We start from the raw sequence: 19852 nt of genomic DNA, 5'->3' as shown, positions 1-19852 counted from the left end.
GCAAGGTTTACCAATATGTTTGCAATAGTAAATATATAGAATGAAGACGAGCCACCGTTGAGGTAAGCTTAGATAAAAAAAAAATTAAAATTCCATGGTCACAAAGTTGCATTTCCTCTTTTTAAAAAAATCCAAATATTACTTTCGTTGTCCTACAGTTAGATGTTCTATATATTCTATTCGATATCACAGCACGACAAAATTTTCCCAATTATGGCCCAGCATACCTCCTAAATTACATCACAATAGAAAATTAGTACATCAAAATGTCCCCAATTGTGGCCCAAATTTCCCCAATTGTGGTCCAGCATACCTCCTAAATGACGATCACAATAGAAAATTAGTACACCAAAACTGTCGTACAATTTTTTGGGAAACAAGAGATTTAAATCTTGCTTACGCGATATGACAAACAAATATCACCAAAATGTATTCTTGATGATTATTTTTTCTTTAATACATGAACCAAATGAAAAAATACCTTTGAAACACATCAAGACACCATAATGTTATGCATATTTTTTAAATCATAAACGTGAGGTTAAATAGAGAAACAATGATAATTCATATTACATCAGTTTATTGAAATCGAATCTATGGAACAAATTCTACAGACGAAGTCTAACATTTCCAAAAAGACAAATTAATAACGCCTTCTGCATCACCAAGTAAAATACGCTTAATTTTCTGATCAAAAGCAACATTCTAATCCCAGAAAGGCCCTCATTTTAATGTGTCAAACTGCTAAACTAATCATGAAATTATTTTAACTATTACCTTTATTTTAACGTTTTTATTTAATTGTCCATTAAGTTTACACAAAACAAAGCCTTATACTTATCTAAGAATTTAACCTAATTGTAAGAATTTTTCGAAACTTCCGAGTCAATCGATAAAAAGATAAATATTACGCAGCAGTAGAACAAGACGATCACTAGCAGTTTTCGACCAAGAGACCTCAACTTCAATACCACATTCCTGAAAATACAAAACAATTCATTAGACCCACCCGTTGGCTACAATAGTTTCACACCCTACAGAAAAATACTCCCATTACATAAAACAGGAAACAGGAATACACATGCGTTTTACTTCAAATAAAGGTTTTGAGCAGCACCATTTTCGGAAGTCAGGGACACAGCTGGCATATATATTCGTAAATTAATAGCAGCAATAGGCTAGTTGACACTTTTTTTTAAAATGGTCTTAAATTGTTCTTTATTGTTCTACTAGATTGATTTCGATGATTCGATATGAAAAATTTAATTTCAAAATTTTTTTTTGAACCAAACGCTGTCTACCATGATGATATTTTAACTGTTTCATGTCGTCACGTTAACAAATCCTTACCAAACGGAGCGTTTGACAAAAATATTGGTTAACAATTAGTTTAAAATGGACGACAGCGTCTTTGACGTTTGAAAAATTTTTAAAAATACATGATTTTTAAATTAAGTTTCATATAAAATCCTCAATATTTATTAATTAATATCGATATAATTCGGACCCTTATTCCATGTACTATGTGAAATTAATATTGTAAACTGTCTATTAATTACAAGAAATTTGATACGAGTCAACCATTATTGTGATTATAATCAGTATGGTACTGTAGATTGTATTTTAACACTATGTACACAAAATTGATAATCAAAAAAATTACAATGTTGTTGAAAAAATTAAAAGCTTCAGATCCTACTATAATCTTTATTCAAAATTCCACCACTAAGTTTCATACAATACCAACAAATAAATACAATTAATTTAAACAAAATTCGGTGAAAAATTCACCTTGAATATGATTTTATTATTGTAAGCAATAAAAATTACTTTTAATTTGCATGGTTCAACGTAAAAGTATAAACGTTAAAACTTTGTAATTGCGAGTATTTGGTTAAACTAGAGAAAGCTGAATAATTTTCATATAGGACACTATTCTTATTTATATTCTGTTCACACAATACAAAGACCATTTTAGTTCATGGTGGCAGAATAAAAAATAAGAACTAACAATGTTGTGCAAATTCCCTTTTCTCACATAAGAGGTAAGAAAGCAAGTTAAGAAACGGTGACATATAGACAGAAACAAAACAAATTAAATAATATGATGTTTTGTCAAACAATAAAGAATTATGATACGGAATTGATTCAAACTATCATTTATAAAGACAGAATTACTGACTGTCTAGAACGAACACCAATGGAACTATGAAATTTTAAATTATCGACGTGGTTGATGGATATCATTTTTGTATTATTCATTCTGTCTCTCAATTATCAGATAAAATTACGCAGATGACACCTTCTGTCCGATGAACCAAATATTGAACATAATTTCCAAAAGAAAAATCTAGTAATTTCGACAATCATTAACATGTATTTTAACTTTATTGACTTTGTCTACCCTAGACAAGCCTGCTCGAGCCAATCTGTCGCATTGTTATGCCGCAGATATTAGCCATTCTGCCCATGCATTGCCATACTCGCGCCAATAACCGCAACACCGTACATGTCCTTTGACTCGCGCTAAAATACCGACAAAATAGGAAGCAGTGGGCAATGCGGCATGACGTTCCCACAATACGTCTCCGCCTTCTTTCCTCGCTATTTCCCACGCCACTCGTCGAGTGTGTGGAAGTTCCATCAACGTACCACGAAAAAAGTGTTACCGACGCGAAGCAAATATAATATTGTTTGTAAAACTTCAACAGTTGTCTGAACGCAGAAAAAGACAAGGTAAACAGTACAAGCGAATCTACTTTGGAGGTTCCCAAGTTATTCGTCTCGGATGCTACGCTTGTGCTCGAATAGAATAGACGTCGCCTCCGGAGCCTTAGACACTAAATATATATTCTAAGAAAGCCAGACAATGCGCCGTTCCCGGAGAATAAAATTGTAATTGCAAAAAGCTAATTTTTTCAGGAAAAATAAAAAACCGAATTTTGGCGATTATTGACAAAGTCATAGTCTTAGATAAAAGATTAAACTTAATAAACAAAAGCCTAGATATAATAATAAAGCCATAATTTTAAAGTGAAATGTTACCGAAAATAAATCATCATTTTATTTTCAATTTCAGCTTGTAATATCCATTACCATTTTATTCGCCGTACAATCTAACCGGAATCCAATATTGTACTCTGCACTTGCCGTTCTTATCTGTAGGTTTAAAACCTACAGAATAAACCGGTAAGTGCAAGTGATGATGAATTACGCGCATCGACCGGAAGATTTTGATTTTTGTTATCACAATCCAGTCTTCAATTTTGAGAATTGATCTTTTTTGATGTTAAGTCTGTTTACCGTATTAAGAAGTAGGAATACATTATGGTAATATTATATTACCATTTTATTCTCATACCTTTATGCCAGTGACTATATCTTGAAATATACTTATTATGTAATATTTTGTAATTACGAAAAAAATTGAGCAGGTGTATTAATACCGATAGATCCCAAAAATTAAATAATACTAAAACACGTGTAATGGGAGTTACTATTTTATTCTCCGGGAACGGCGATTTGTATCTGGCCACCATTGGACAGAAAACTTGTGTTTGTTCTTCATTATAAAAATCTACGTACCTTTGCTGCAGCTAGTTTCTCTTAAAAGTAACGAACATCTATTGTCCTGCCGTCAATACGCGTCCTGTCAAACATTTCTGTGGAACATGTTAAGGATAATATTGCATAATATATCACACATATATAATACATTATTATACTTTTAGCTGTAGTATCACGGGCGCCTTATATCGCAAGTCATTCCCACCAACCGATCGCTACCCCTCTCAAACTCCCCACTCTTTACAAAAATAAGTCGCGCCACCTGACGTCATACTACTCAAACTACTATTTCCTACAATACATTATAATTGACAATAGAATATCAATCAATTTACGATACGATACAATCACTTATCTATATATCGGGTCTATATAATCTAATTCACTTGTTTAGTCTTTAGTTTCTTTGCCTTTCTTTTTTAGTTCTGAGATTTGGACGTTTTTTAATTTCATAAAATCTCCATTAGATGTAAAAATATTTGCCTAAAACCAAACACCCTCTTTGTTTTGTAATAAATATAATTTTTTAACAAGCATCTTCATTTTCTTCCGAATCGAATAAACTCCCAAAAAAAAAAAAATAACAAAAAAGGTCTATGAGTCAATTGTATAATAATAACATATTAACAATTTAGTTACCTATGAAATCATTAGCATTTTGAATTTATTATTTAATGCGGTTTTTAAAAGGATACTGACAGCTCTCTCTGCGTCCCATTCTTTATGGAATCTCACAATGGCCGTGTCTGCCGCCGTCATCTCAGCGAACTTCACATCGCCGCATTCGCTGAACTTTTCACGAATCAACTGCCAAGTGACTGTCGGAGGAAGCTGTAATATAAAACGTTACAAAAAATACCGACTTAAAAAAAGAAAGTAGAGTGCGCGCAAGATAAGTCTGGTGGCGCTCTTGATGCCAGCTTTACCGCCATCTCTTTTACCCGCCTAGAGACAGACAGAGATAGACGACAAGATGGCGGCGTTTGATTAGTTCTTGATTTTGGCCACGCGCAAAATTATCGTGTGCGCACTGTAATGAATTCGATCCGTATGTATGTATCGTCAGAACTGCATAGTTTTTGTTTATGTTAGTCTATACCAGATTTTAAACATTTCTAATTTTTAAAATGCCTCAGATCGGTCTGGTGATAGAAATCGTCTGTCACTAGTTGAACAAATTACTGGTTTTTTTTTTTATTATTTATTTGTAATCAACAGCGCAACATAAATATTAGATTATTATGTAACCTTAAAATTAAGGCCACAGAGATTACAGAATATACATATTATACAAAGCTACAATACAATTCGGATATTTGGCCATTAAAAGATAAAAATGTTATATAAAACTAGCGGACGCCCGCGACTTCGTCCGCGTAAATTTCGATGTCAACTTTACTACTACTCCTACCCTACCCTATCCCTACCCTACCACTATCCCAACCCTACCCTACCCAACCCCTACATCTACCCCCACCTACCCCAAACCTACCCCTACCCTACCCCTACCTTACCTACACCCTACCCCCATCCTACCCCTACCCTCCCCGTACCCTACCCCTTTCCTACCCCTATCCCACCCGTACCCCTATCTCACGCCTATCCTACCCGTACCTCTACCCTACCACTACCCTACCTCTACCCCTACCCTACCATTACCCTAAACCCGGCCCTAAACCTACCCTACCCCTACACTACCCCTACGCTTCCCTACCCGTACCCTAATCTACCCTGTAACTTTTCTATCTTACTCCTACCCTTAGCAAAATCGGTCCAGTCCTTCGAGAGTGGTGGTATGACCAAGAGAAATAGAGACTTCTATGCTAATAATATAAAGAGGTAAAGTTCGTGTGGTTGTAGGAGGTAATCTCTGGATCTACTGGACCGATTTGGAAAATTGTTTTACCAATAGAAAGCTACGTTATTTGCGAGTGTCATAGGCTATGTTTGATCCCCATATTCACACGGGAACGGGAACTACGTAAATGAAAGCGCCGGGCGTCATATAGCGGAATTTCTGCGTCTTTTAGAAATTTTGTATTATTTTCGAAACTATTTAATTAATTAACATACTGTAAAGGGCAAATCTTATCTCCATAATATCCTTGTGATTATTAAATAATTTATTTTAATAAGGATTAAAGTTTAGTTGTATAAATAATGACGTAAACCTAAGTATATAAAATTAATAATTTTTAAAACACAAAAGGTACTATATCTGCTAATATATAGAAGATAGATATATGATGTCGCGGACTTTTTTGTAGAACTTTTAAAGATACATAAAGTCTCCATACATTAATTTCAATTTTACACAATAGTTAAGGCAGCGCATGCGAATAAGTCTGTTTAAGAGGATTTTCAGTCCGACCTGTATGACAAAAACTGTGATAACTCGGCTAATATATATGATACCAATATAAAATATAGCCTATAGCACTCCCCGATAATGTAGCATTCTACTCGTGAAAGAATTTTTAAAATCGGACCAGTAGTTCCGAAGATTACCCCATTTAAAAAATGTGACAAACTTACAAACTTACAAACTTTACCTCTTTATAATATTAGTATAGATTTTAACAAAAATTTGCGAGTTTGTGTGAGCATGTCTCTGAGTGTGTGTATGTGTGTGTAAGTGTAAATTATGAAGTTCTGTGTGACTTGATGACTTCTTTTTTTAGTCGTGTTTTAGATAGGTAAAATAAATCTAAATTGTAATAAACTTTATTATACGTTCGTGCCAGACGTAATACAATAGAATTTTGCGCATAAATAGTATGACATTTGGGAACACTCAGTAACGCTGTGTCGACGTAGTGATCTAAAAGATGAAGCGTTGATAGAGAATGTATGACGACCTCCGTGGCGCAGTGGTGTACGCGGTTGATTTACAAGACGGAGGTCCTGGGTTCGATCCCCAGCTGGGCCGATTGAGGTTTTTTTAATTGGTCCAGGTCTGGCTGGTGGGAGTTGACCGTGGCTAGTTACCACCCTACCGTCAAAGACGTACCGCCAAGCGATTTAGCGTTCCGGTACGATGTCGTGTAGAAACCGAAAGGGGTGTGGATTTTCGTGCTCCTCCAAACAAGTTAGCCCGCTTCCATCTTAGATTGCATCATCACTTACCTAGGTTGCATTACCACTTACTTATGTAGGTGAGATTGTTATCAAGGGCTTGTAGATAATAGACTTGTGGATAATAAAAAAAAATAAAAAAAAAATGTTACCAGTAAAGACATACAGCCAAACGATTTAGGCCAGTCAAGGGCCAACTTGCCATTAAGTAAACATCAAATAGTGGTAAAAACAACTTACATTGGTGATCATAACCATATCGGACGACTGCTTGTTCTGCTGCACGCCCTGGTCGCGTCCGTAGCCCTGCCCCGTCACCGACGCGTTACCTAGTTGACGATTAGGACCTGCGTTTAATTGAACAAACCACTTCAAACAACATACTACTATACTACAGCCTTTCTCGAGTACTGTTTACCAACAAACAAATTAAAAATGAGGGTATGAATCACTGAGTCATTTCACACCTAATAATAATTATAATTAACTTATTCTTAAATTGATGAAAATAAATTTGATTAATAAGCTTAAAACTATTAGATATAAATAAAACAACAATACATAATTTAAAATGAAAAAGTAATGAAATGACATGCGTTTTCTACCCTCATTTCTAATTTGTTTGTTAGTAAATAATATTCCTCGAGTATGGCTTTAGTATAGTCTCACACTGTCCCTCGCTCATTATACACGCATGTATAGTTTTAACCAATTTCTGTCATACAAAATCTGATAAAATATATATTTTCTTCAAACTATACCCTTAGAATGTCTGACATATTTTAAGCTTATAAAACAGCGCCATTTTAGAGCACGCACAATACGTACAAGGACTATGACGTATGATATGTCGAAAGATTATTTTTCTGTTGGTTGCCTGAACTTGTTTACTTTGAAAACTACGTCACTTTTCAATCAAGCCAATATCAAAGGTTTCACTAATATTAAATTTAGATTTTATTTCATTTTATATATTTAGAAACATATATATATTAATTTATATGTTTCTAAAAATATGATATATTCTAAAAATAATTGTTGTAAGCAAGCTCAATCAATTTTGCTAATTCTTTTTTTAGCATATTCCTTGAAGTACGACGTTGGCTCTTACGGAGAGGAAATTAAAAAAGTCTAAGGGTTAGGGCAGGGTCTTTTAGTTACCAATAAAAAAAAACACTTGTATCATTAAAAAATTAACAATAACATACATTAATCTGAAAAGTACCAAATCTTTATATTGTACCTGATAGTGGTCCACTGCTCATACTTGTATTGGGTCCTAGGACATTGTTATTGAGATTGTTGTTCACCAGAACATTTCCAACATCAGTATTATTAAGTCCCATTGCATTGTTGTTAGCGACTTGAGCCTGCGACAACACTGTGGCGAGGTCATTCGCTGTCAGCCCTTGCTGCAACAGCTGGTTCTGTAGAGCCCCTAGGCTTGACAGCCCCAACTGAAAAACATTATTTACTTTTAACTTAATCACCAAATATCTATTAAAGTAGGTATTTCCAGGTGCCCTGACTTTGTGCAATACTTCCAAGAATTATTCGACGAATATAAGAATTATTATATACATCATGAAACAGTTAAAATAAAAACCATCATGGCCGACAGGCGTTTTGGCTAGTATTATCAAAAGCACATTTAAAAACTAAAATTTTCATGTAATCACATCTCAAAAAATATGAAGAAAAAAAGATTTCAATATAGTAGAATGATAATGAAATATTTAAGACCATTTAAAAAAAAGTGTTAATTAGCCTATTATCAAAAAAAAACGTTTGATATTTGACTAATCAAACCTCACACAGCTCAACTCTGGCATGTATTTTCTAACACTCAATCTATCTGTTAGCATAGGATTTCTTTATCCAATTCAGGGTGTTGTTCTATCAATGGTAATTTTAATATTTTACCTGCAGTCCTAAACTGTTGCCAAGTGCTGCATTTGTAGTGAGTGTGTTAGCAGCTAAGCCAGAACCAAGTCCATTCAAATTAACACTGGCCGAGGGAACTGCCCCTAGAACTCCTGCACCAATTGTCGATCCAGCCGTAGCCAAGTTCAATGTATTAGGAGCAGAATTTTGTGGCAGATTTCTGGCCACATCTCTCAAAGGCTCTCCGTTCGGACCCAGTCCTATGCCAATGCTCTTGAGACCTTCAGGCAATCTAAGTTCAGTCTTATCAGACATACCCCTGTCCATACGGGCGGTCATTCGGCGGTCAAATAGCATTTGCTTGTCAAACATTGATATTGCCTGAAAAAATAAATAAGTCTAAGATCTGGCATCTAAATATATAAAACTCAAAGGTGACTGACTGACATAGTGATCTATCAACACACAGCCCAAACCAATGGACGAATCAGGCTGAAATTTGTCATGCAGGTAGATGTTATGATGTAGGCATCCGCTAAGAAAGGATTTTGATAAATTCTACCCCCAAGGAGAAATAATAGGGGATGAAAGTTTGTATAATACTTTGTCAATTTGCGGCGATTTGGCTGAAATTTGGAATCGAAATAGATTTTACTCTGAATTAACACAAAGGCTACCTTACTTTTTTACTTTTCATCCCGGAAAAATTGATGATAACCGCGGGATTTGTGAAAAACTGAATTCCACGCGAACGAAGTCGTGGGCGTCCGCTAGTTAGAAATATGTACACTCATCTGTTATTCATTAGTGCTATTAAATAAATAATAGATAAATAGATTGATAGAAATGTTGATAAATTAAATTAGTTAAATTGCGGCCAAACACATTTTTATACTAAAAATAGGAAACAGTCAAATTAAGCATAAAATAAACTTTCATTGACATATCTTTTGTAATTATTTTGGGTATAATCTATTACCGTACAATATTTTTATTTAACCAATGAGGGAAGGAGAATGAATAAATTAAAAAAATAATAATAATCATTGAATATTTTTTTAAGTAGTTGTAATGTGAATATCATTAATTTCTTATCCCTATTAAATAACTGATGAGGATATATATTTCTTATGCCGGTTCTCGTACTTTAGGGTATATTTCTAATTTAAAAAAAATAATAATTAATTGCACAAAAGTTTAGTCAGTTTACCTAACATAATAGTTATAATGTGCAAAAATGCAAAGTTATAAATTATAATATGCAGAAATAAGAGCGGCAGAAAGCCTTCGCTTCACATCTTTTATTCTTGTTAAACTTGGATTTTTTTTTTAATTGATTAGGTAAACGCTTACCTGTACAGCTTCAACGGGGTGGTCATATTCAATAACGGCAAACCCCCTGCTATTGCCATCTTTGTCAACGGCTAAGTCAATATTACGCACTTTTCCCGCCATTTTGAAAACCTCCTTTATTTTGGCACGATCTGCTTTATAGTCAAGCTAAAAACAGGTTTATTGGTGATTACATTTATCGCAATGTAAAAAACAATAGCGAGGATATCATTCATGAATTACATTTTTTATCCTAAAATATAAATTCGAAAGTAAATTCATCACGAAATCTCGAAAACCTTGTGTACAAAGCTGAAATTAGGCAGGGAGGTAGTTCATAATTAGTAGGTATCAACTAAGAACGGATTTTGCGATAGGGCTGGGTTAAAGTGGTCATAGGTACAAACTTTTTGTAACAGTATTAGTCCTGTAAAAAAAAATGCTGGTAATGAAATAAGTGTTAACTAACATTTACACTACTAATACTACTAATTTCAACTGATATCTTACAATACAAAAACCAGTGTACAATTATTACTAGTTTAATAAAATATTTCATTTGAAATTTGTAATATTAAATATTTTTACTTACATTTGCAACAAAAATTTTCTTGACTAAAGGTGTTTGCACATTTATAGACTCCAAAAACTGCAAGCTCAATCCATATGTATTATAGTTTTCTGGTTCTCGTGGTTTGTTCACACCCCAACTAGGTATTTGAAACATAATGTGATCAATGTCAGAATAAAGTCTACAGACCGAATCGGACACATTGCATCAAACAGATTTGAATATTCTTTGTATAGAAAGTCATACAAGTGTGTCGCAAGGATCGCATTGAACAGATTTTATCTACCGTAAACTTAACAATCTGTTTGATGCATTGGAGAGCCGTGATAGCCCAGTGGATATGACCTCTGCCTCAGATTCCAGAGGGTTGGATTATGGTTCTAATCCGGTCCGGGGCATACACCTCCAACTCGTCAGTTGTGTGCATTTTAAGAAATTAAATATCATGTGTCTCAAACAGTGAAGGAAAAAAATTTTCATGATTCTGTGTGTTAAGTCTGGCAATCAGCATTTGGCCAGCGTGGTGGACTATTTGGCCTAATCCCTCTCATTCTGAGAGGAGACTGGAGTTCAGCAGTGAGATATGATCTGTGGATGCTTACCATAAGTGCATACTGAAATCTTTAAACAACTATCTGACAGTTTCACCCACATAGTAGTAATTAAAAAAAAAAAAAATACAGGGATGGAATATGGCCAAAACATGACACTCACAATATGTGACTTTCTAATAATAAAAGAATTTTCAAAATTGGTTCAGTAGATCCACAGATTACCCCTTACAACACCACAAATTTCACCTATTTATAATATTAGTGTAAGAGTGTGTCTTCTCCATGCATTGTAATACTAATAAAAATAAATGAGAAAACAGGCAATCATGGGAAGTGCCAACAAAATTCCAAACATAACATATATTTAACATCCCTAGCTGTAAAGACCATAATATAATATCTTAATGATAGTAAAAGAAAAGCCATACCCATCTTTGTCATCCCTCATTTTCCTTCCCCCACCACCACCACCACTACCACCACCTCCTCCTCCGCCTCCTTGCCTAGCCATGTTTCTGCTTCTTTCATGACCTGTGAAATAAATAAATAAAATGATTTAACTTTAAATATAATTAGAAAATTAAATGTAGCAAATTTATTTTCACATATGAGATTATAAAGGTGGTTCTTAGCAAGTTTGATTTTTAAATTGATGACAATGTTTTTAGGTGCAGTAAAATTGACAGCTGGCAGTTTATTTGTGCTTACATCTAAACAACATTTGCAAGTTGTGTAAATTTATTCCCAAAATCATAGTTCAGAACTTAATGTGCATTACATCCATTGTACAACTCGATAAAAAATGTTCAGACAAACACTAAATGTTTTTACAGGACACACACTAATAGGGTAGTTGACTCATATCAAATTTAATATAAGCAATATTAATTTCTTGTAATACATGGAACAAGGGTCTGAAATATGTGGATATTAATTAATATAGTTCGCTATTAGTGATTATATAGATCGCTATTAGCGATAAGACCGCTTTTGTGCATACTTCTACTTATTTTGTTACTTGATGACTATTGTTTTATATTTTTATGTGCAATAAAGAATATATCTATCTATCTAATATGAAGAATTTCTTGTAAAACTTGATTTAAAAACCAATTCAATTCAATTTTTGATTTTATGGCTTGCTGCTGTACCAACTGGGTACAATTTACTTCGCCAATGTCGCGTGGTAAGGAAGACACACTTTTAGAGGTTGATCGGTGTAAGCTGGGAATCAAGAATTGATTATTATTCAGCTTAATTTTGACACTATAAATAGCGGATTTTTTTTTTTTTTTTTGTTAGTGTGGTTGTTAGTCACATTCTGAAAGAATACAAAATTAATATTGTTAGCACATACACATAATATTTACAGCTTAATGTTATTACATTGAATATATTTACATATAAATTTACAATAGGGACTAAACACAGACATTAACAAACACTCAACATTTAAAGGACGTGGGAATTTAGGAGGAAGAACATCATATAGGGGGTGGAGAAGTTTAGGGCAAGAGAAGAGGATATGGGAAACTGAGCCTTCGTCCAAACCACATTCGCACAGAGAGTGATCTCTCACTCTAATTTTGTTTAAGTGGACAGGTGTACAGGCATGACCAAGTCTTAGACGGGATATTGTGGAGGTAACCCATCTGTAAGCATACCTATGGAGAAAGAACCAAGGTCGCTTGGGTAAGTCTGGTTGGATTGAGGCATAAAATTTACCTTTAAATGTTTTTGAATGGTTCCAAAGTGTTTGCCAAGATTTGTCTAAATGATTTTTTGCTAAGGTACTAAGGTCATGTGAATAATTTTTAAAATGTTCCAATGAGCCAAGTTGTACAGCTGCCTTAGCACAAGAGTCCGCAGATTCATTACCAGAAATACCAGAGTGGCTGGGTATCCATGCTAGAAATATAGACAAACCAAATTGATGACACGAGAACAAAGCTTCCCTAATCTGTAGTATAATAGGAAATTTTGACTTACTCCTAAAAGGATTTTCCCTAATGGAATATAAGCAGCTAAGGGAGTCAGTAAAAATAACAGTTTGTTTTATGTTATGGGATCGGGCAAACAGGATTGCCTCTAACAAGGCAACAGCCTCTCCTGTGAACACCGAGGTTTCTGGAGGACATTTAAATTGCAAAACTATTTTATATTTGGGGATCCAGCAGGCTGCCCCAACACAACTTTCAGGGGAGAGTTTTGAAGCATCTGTATAGATGAACAAGTAACTTGACCAATTTTGATGAACAATTTCTTGAAACTTTGTGTTGGTATCAGGGGCTTCTTTAATTAGACCCAGATCTGTAATCACAGGAGGATTGTAAACAAGGGCTTCATATGATGTTGAATACAAAGGATTTGTTGGTGATGATGACAAGGGGTGTGGAAGATTATTGAATTTATCAAAACTATTAAGGAGACATGAAGGGGGATTACTAGGTCTAAGGACTTCTGACAATTGGGTTAATTTAGACCATAGAGGGTGGGAAGAAAGCTGAAGTGTTTTACTGATAAATCTATCACATAGATACTGTCGCCTGAGATGCAGGGGAGGATCAACACATTCAACCTGTAGAGCATTTGTGGGGGATGACTTCATTGCCCCTAAGACAATTCTAAGAGACCTATATTGAATTCTGTTCAGCAGTTCTGAGGTAGTTTTATTTAGGGGGTCTAAAATAAATGAACAGTAATCAATGTGACTACGAACTAGCGCATTGTATAATAGTTTTAAGGAGTAAGCGTGAGCTCCCCACCATACTCCTGCTACAGCCCGTAGAACATTGATACCTTTTTCACATTTTCTGGAAATGTATTGTGAATGTGCGAATCCGTTTAGTTTTCTATCAAGTATAATACCAAGAAATTTGGCTTTGTCTATCAAGTTGATAGGTTGTTCCTCCAAACTAAAGTTAAAAGTAGGGATAGATCTCTTCCTCGTAAACACTACTGCTTGGCATTTATCCACTGCTAGAGAAAGACCATGATCGGAGAGCCATTGACTTAGGTAATAAAGTGCAGAGTTGAGACGTAGATGTAGTTCGTCTACAGAGCTAGAACTATGGTAAAGGACAATATCATCAGCATACTGTAATATGTTGCAAAAGTTGTTTACAGACAATTCTAGATCGTGGGTATATAGGCTGTAAAGTAAAGGACTGAGGACAGAGCCTTGGGGGAGACCCTTCCAGACTAATCTGGGGGGAAGAAAGGTGGACTGGTGTTTTAACACCACTGACCTGCCAGAGAGCAGGTTACATATGAAATGAGTCATCCTCGGAGGTACACTCAGCTGGAGCAATTTTTGCCTGAGTGACGGAAGAATTACATTATCATATGCAGAAGCAATATCTAGAAATATACCCACTAGGTACTCTCCCCTTCCAAAGGCAGTTCGAATGTCTGTAGTGAGTATGCTGAGACTGTCTGCAGTACTGAGACCTTTCCTAAAGCCAAACTGGGAAGGAGCCAGCATACCTCTGCTCTCCATTAGCCACTCCAATCTGTTTTTAAGGAGGATCTCCATAACTTTTACTAGAGTAGATGACAGTGCGATAGGTCTATATGAATTAGGATCTGATGGATTTTTGCCAGATTTGAGTATGGGGATAACTAACTGGGTTTTCCAGGCAACTGGAATAAAACCCTTTTCAAAAAAATAATTTATCATGTTAAGAAAACAGTGTTTAGATTTATCATTTAATTTAACCAAAAAAGAGTAGGGTACACCGTCTTCACCTGGGGCTGAATCTTTTAGACCACTAAGGGCTATTTGAAGTTCTGCGAAGGAAAAGAGGGCATCCATTTTATCTGTAGTTGAAATTACTGCAGGAAATGTGGAATCTTCCATAGTTGGAACATAAGGGGGAGCAATTTTATCAGCAAAAGCACTAAGCCATTCAGTTGGGTTATTGGAGATGGGATCAGAGTGATTTAACGATCTGCGAAATCTTCTGATGTTGTTCCAAACCACTGAGGAGGGGGATCTAGGACTAAGTGATTCACAGAATGTGGACCAACTAGCCTTTTTCTTTTTGGGGACTATTCTTTTAATCTTAGCAGCTATGTGTTGATACTTAATAAAGTTTCCATTAGACATACAAGCTGTATATTCTTCTTCTGCAGTTGTCCTTTGATTAAATAAATCAGTGCATTCTTCATCCCACCAGGGTGGAGAAGGCAGTTGATTTTTTGCAGAAGTTTTTTTCCTAGGTATGTGAGAGTCGGCTGAAGACAGAAGAGAGTTAATAAATTGATTGTAGTAAGTCGAAAAATCACTATCATGATCCAGAACTGGAAGAGAGTCCATCATATTGTCAACGGACTGGGCATAAGCAGACCAGTTCGCTTTATTCAGTCTATATTTAAGCAGTGGGGTAGGGTTTTGAGGTGGGACAGATCTAGTATTCAATGATATGATAATTGGGAAGTGGTCACTACTATAGGTACTAGGAAGAACTCTCCAGGATAGTTGGGATGCAAGAGAAGAAGAGGAAATAGTCAGATCAACTGCAGACGGGTTCTGAGATGGATAAGCTCTACGAGTCGGAGAGCCATCATTTAGGATACACAAGTTGGCATCCTCAATGATGTCTATCAGTAAAGGAGCAAAACCATCACAGCTGAAACACCCCCACATAGTGTGGTGGGCATTGAAGTCACCCATAACAACAGTTGGGCTGGGAAGGCATGATAGGATGGATTGGATCTCAGGGATCAAGGAAGCATTAGGGTGAGGGATGTACAAAGACAAGAAGGAAATATTAAGGGATCTCACAGCAACAGCATTAATCTGATCACTGTGGGGAGGAAGGGGGATAGAAGAATAAGGGAGGTTGTGCCGGAGGAAGATGGCACTCCCTGCATGACTGTCACTCCTGTCATCCCGCAAACAGAAGAAACCCGGGACCCGGAAGCGAGAACCAGGCCTCAGCCATGTTTCCGAGATGGCAACAATGACAGGTTTATGCAGGTTAATAATTGATATTAGTTCATGTTTCTTTGGTCTAATACTTTGGCTATTCCATTGCAGTATTGTTGTTGGGGCCATTTTTAAGGATGTTAAACAGTTCAGTTAAGTTTTGGGCAACGTTGGGCGGTAAAGGCAGTTCACTGCATGGAGCAATAATGCTAACTAGGAATTCGGTTAGTAGTTCCATCATTCTCCCTTGAGATGGGAGGTTATCATTTGGGTTGGGCCTAAGGGCACAACCATTGGGGAGGGATGATGTTGGGTTATTTGTGATGGATTCATGGGCATTTTTATCGAATCCCTTGCCTAGTGGGGCTCGAGGACGAGGGGATCGGAGGATTGTCTCTCTATATGATTTGCGGGGAGTAACATTAGCTGGACGTGGAGAGTTCATAGGGCGAAAAGGGGAGGATGAAGGACAGGGTGAAAAGGCTATATCTGCAAATGATCTGCGGACAGGGGGAAAGCGTGATGAAGCCTCTATATAGGAGATGCTCTCCTGTGACATTACACTTTTGATGTCCTGCTGACGAGTGAACTCAGGGCAGCTCTTGTCAGATGCAAAGTGCTTTCCTGAGCAGTATAGGCAAGTTGATTTATCTTTAAGTACCTCACAAGAGTCCCCGGTATGTGCTTGAGCACACCTATAACATCTAGGTTTAGACCTGCACTGAGTGCGAATATGGCCAAAACGGCAGCAGTTAAGACATTGGATGGTGGGGTATTTGTAGGGTTCAACGGAAAGGGAGGAATAGAAAGAGAATATTTTAGAAGGGAGCATTTGGCCCCTAAAGGTGACTACGACCGACTGTGTAGGAATCCATTCAGTAATTATAAAAAACGTTAAAAAAACTGAAAGTTGTGTACCCCACTTTAAATCATTAAAAGTTCTTACCCTACCAAGTCTATATATCTTAGAAACATGCAAATTCGTAAGGAAAAATCCAGAATTTTTTCAAAAATTAAATGAATTGCCACGAAAAAATAAATTACGGAGCGCGCGTAATTTTAACTTGGTACAGCCAAAATCAAATTTAAAGATGCACAGTACCGGCCCGCACAAAATGTGCATAAAAATATATAATAAATTACCGCAAAACATTAAGAAAAAGGAAAACATTAATGAGTTTTTATTAACATTAAAAAACTTTTTGCTTGAAAAAGTATATTATAAAATCAATGATTTTTTGACCGAAAAACGATAAATCCGCCTCTCTACTTATCTTATCTTATGTTATGTTAAGTTAAGTTAAGTTTTACTTTGTAGTTACAACACCCTCACAGGGTTCCATTTGTAATAATTATGAAATTTTATTTATGACATGTGGAAATGTAACTTAAATGAATAAATAAATAAATAAATAAATAAATAAAATTCCTTCATTGGACGACTTGCGGTTTAACCTGCGGGCCTTTAGTACTGCCCCACATCCATTAGGTAGTTTCAGAGAATCGACAAACTCGTCCATATGCCATTCTGTGGGCACACCTCTGACTAGACCCATCCGAGTAATGTTATATGTAGGTATAGTGGCTTGATATTTAGCCAGTTTTAAAATTGGGCTGTTCAAAAATAAGTTTGCAGCCTGTGCGGAACTGAATTCCACACTTATTTTATTGCGTCCGATATTTTTTACTCCATCACAAACAAACTTATTTTTATGTAAGAACTGTCCAAATTTAAGTGCACGAATAGAAGTACCCGCAGATGGGTCTAAGGTTTCCCTGGAAACTTGAATAATATATGGGCCTTTGTCGTTATTATTGTCGTATTCTTTGGGACCATCTGCAAAGGATGGGTGGGTAAAAACGGTTTGGAAGGAAGATTGGGTTAGATCAGGGGAAGTTTTTTTTCCACTATCATTTGACGGCCTGTCATCTTCGACAGGACGTTTTCTGCTAGCACCATGTGCTGTTTCTGAACCGCCGGGGTCTGGGGGCTTTCGAGGCGGCGGATCCACCTCCATGCCTACGGGTCTTACTACTTAGAACTTACCACCACCAAAATATGTTAGTAAAACAAAAAATCGGCTACTTTTCACCAAAAAAAACACTCAAAATATACACCGCACGTGGGTCAACCTAGGCCGACGCTAGCGAAGTCCGATTTAAAAACCATATATTTTTTAAAATTTTCCAAATGTCAAAAATGCTGTCGTCCATTTTGTGACGTAACAATATTTCTATAAAATGCTTTGTTGTCTAATAATATATGTTGTCTAAAATATTTTTGACATGAAACAGTTGAAATATAGGCCATCATGGCCGACAGGCGTTTTGGTTTGTATTGCCAAATAAATATTTAAAAATTAAAATTTTCATGTAATCAATAAAATAAACATTTCTAAAAAATATGATAACTTTTAATCAATCTATATTTAATATAAATTTGAATTTTAATACTTTCATAATAAAAACACTCACCAGTTTCTTCTTTCAAAACTAGTTTTCTCCCATTAAGTTCATATCTATGCATAACTAACAGAGCTTTCTTCATTGCTTCAGAGTTTGTAAATTCAACAACACCACAGCCTCTTGGCTTTCCATTTTCATCATTGAAAAGTTCAACATAAGCCACATCACCTACCTGAAATTTTACATACTTTTACTCAAAAATAATTATGAAACAAAGGCTTTGGTATGTACTAGATATACAATCCAGTTTTAACTGCTAGCGGCTTCTACTGAGATGTGGGTAGCCAACATTTTTTCTGAAAAATATAGTATTTTTCATATTTAAGCTGCAAAAATTATAGTATAAATATAGATATTATAAGATAATAAAAAATAAGATAATAAATAATAATAAGAATATATACATTTATTGCTAATTCCAATAAGAAAAAAAATAGAAAAAGATAATTGTATTTGTAATGAATTTATTTTTAAAATCTATATTTATTGTCATTTCTTGCATTTTTCAAGAGTTTTTATTCTAAAATAAGAGTGCAACATGGATTTTACTATTTATTTTTAAAATTAATGAAAATTAACAATAATACTGACACATTTGGATACACCATATTATGCTATTGCTTCAAAAAACATAGTATTTTTGTGTAATATATATTCCTTCAACAGTATATAGTATGGAGACCCAAAATATAGTACAATACTATATATTATAGTATGGTTGGCAACCGTACATAAGGCTTCAAGTTTTTCATTCAACAAGTGTTGAATGAAAAACTTAAAGCCTTATGTCTGGCGGGGCTCTTAAAACGGAAAATTGATCTTCTCACACAAGAAACAATTCATTTTTTATACTTACACTAGAGAAATCTATCAGAATAATCAAATTAAATAAGTTACCTTACAAGTGTTCTTACAGCTTAAATGACTAGCATACAAACCTTCTCTTTCAATAAATCCTTCAATTCAGTCCAACGAAACTCATATGGTATATTTGAAACAAATAATCGTTTCCCTTCAGACCTATCCCGATCGTCAGACCGGTCACGTGTAGCGTCAGAAAACCTGGACGGTCTATCTCCGCGCCTGGAACGGTCTCGTTCCTTCTCTCTTTGGTTGTCCATTATCCTAATAAATCATTAAAACATTAAATATGAAATCAATAACTGTCCAGTTGTTTGATTTCGTATTAATACAAATACCGGTTCAAATGTAAATGAACTGTATGTGATAATTATGTGGTTTACACCTACCTTGTACTTTATTCACTGTTGTACAATATATATTCAATAAATTGATTAGAATTTTGCTTGAATAGTCACGAAATTATAGTTTTTCTTCACTGTTTCACTTTCTAGAACTCGTAAATTAATTTTTACTTTGCGTTGTTTCACAAAATGGCGGTTGGCCTTGGCAACTTGCTTTTGCTTGTCATTGGCAAATGTCAATTGGCATTTGGCATCATAGACAAACCAT

At 35.3% G+C, this 19852-nt stretch overlaps 1 protein-coding gene across 2 annotated transcripts; it reads right to left on the bottom strand.

Moving 5' to 3' along the window:
- Positions 1 to 563: 563 nt before the first annotated feature.
- On the bottom strand, positions 564 to 19818 carry LOC112055794 (heterogeneous nuclear ribonucleoprotein M). Of its 2 annotated transcripts, none has more exons than XM_024096000.2 (12): positions 19630 to 19818; positions 19318 to 19504; positions 18389 to 18551; positions 11412 to 11514; positions 10451 to 10568; positions 9880 to 10026; positions 8566 to 8907; positions 7886 to 8099; positions 6883 to 6989; positions 4263 to 4398; positions 3586 to 3662; positions 564 to 978 (listed from the first exon to the last, which is right to left on the bottom strand). In XM_024096000.2, exons 2-11 carry the CDS (start codon positions 19498 to 19500, stop codon positions 3607 to 3609), a joined length of 1569 nt encoding a protein of 522 aa, XP_023951768.1. In that variant the 5' UTR covers positions 19501 to 19504; positions 19630 to 19818; the 3' UTR covers positions 564 to 978; positions 3586 to 3606. The 2 variants fall into 2 exon arrangements, with proteins under 2 accessions (XP_023951768.1, XP_023951769.1); XM_024096001.2 differs by having other exon boundaries at positions 6883 to 6971.
- Between the last annotated feature and the right edge of the window lie 34 nt (positions 19819 to 19852).

Source organism: Bicyclus anynana, chromosome 17 (genome assembly GCF_947172395.1).
Source record: "Bicyclus anynana chromosome 17, ilBicAnyn1.1, whole genome shotgun sequence".
Taxonomy (NCBI): Eukaryota; Metazoa; Arthropoda; class Insecta; order Lepidoptera; family Nymphalidae; genus Bicyclus; species Bicyclus anynana.
Note: the sequence above shows the minus strand (reverse complement) of the source record. Positions and strands in the feature narration are given on the sequence as shown.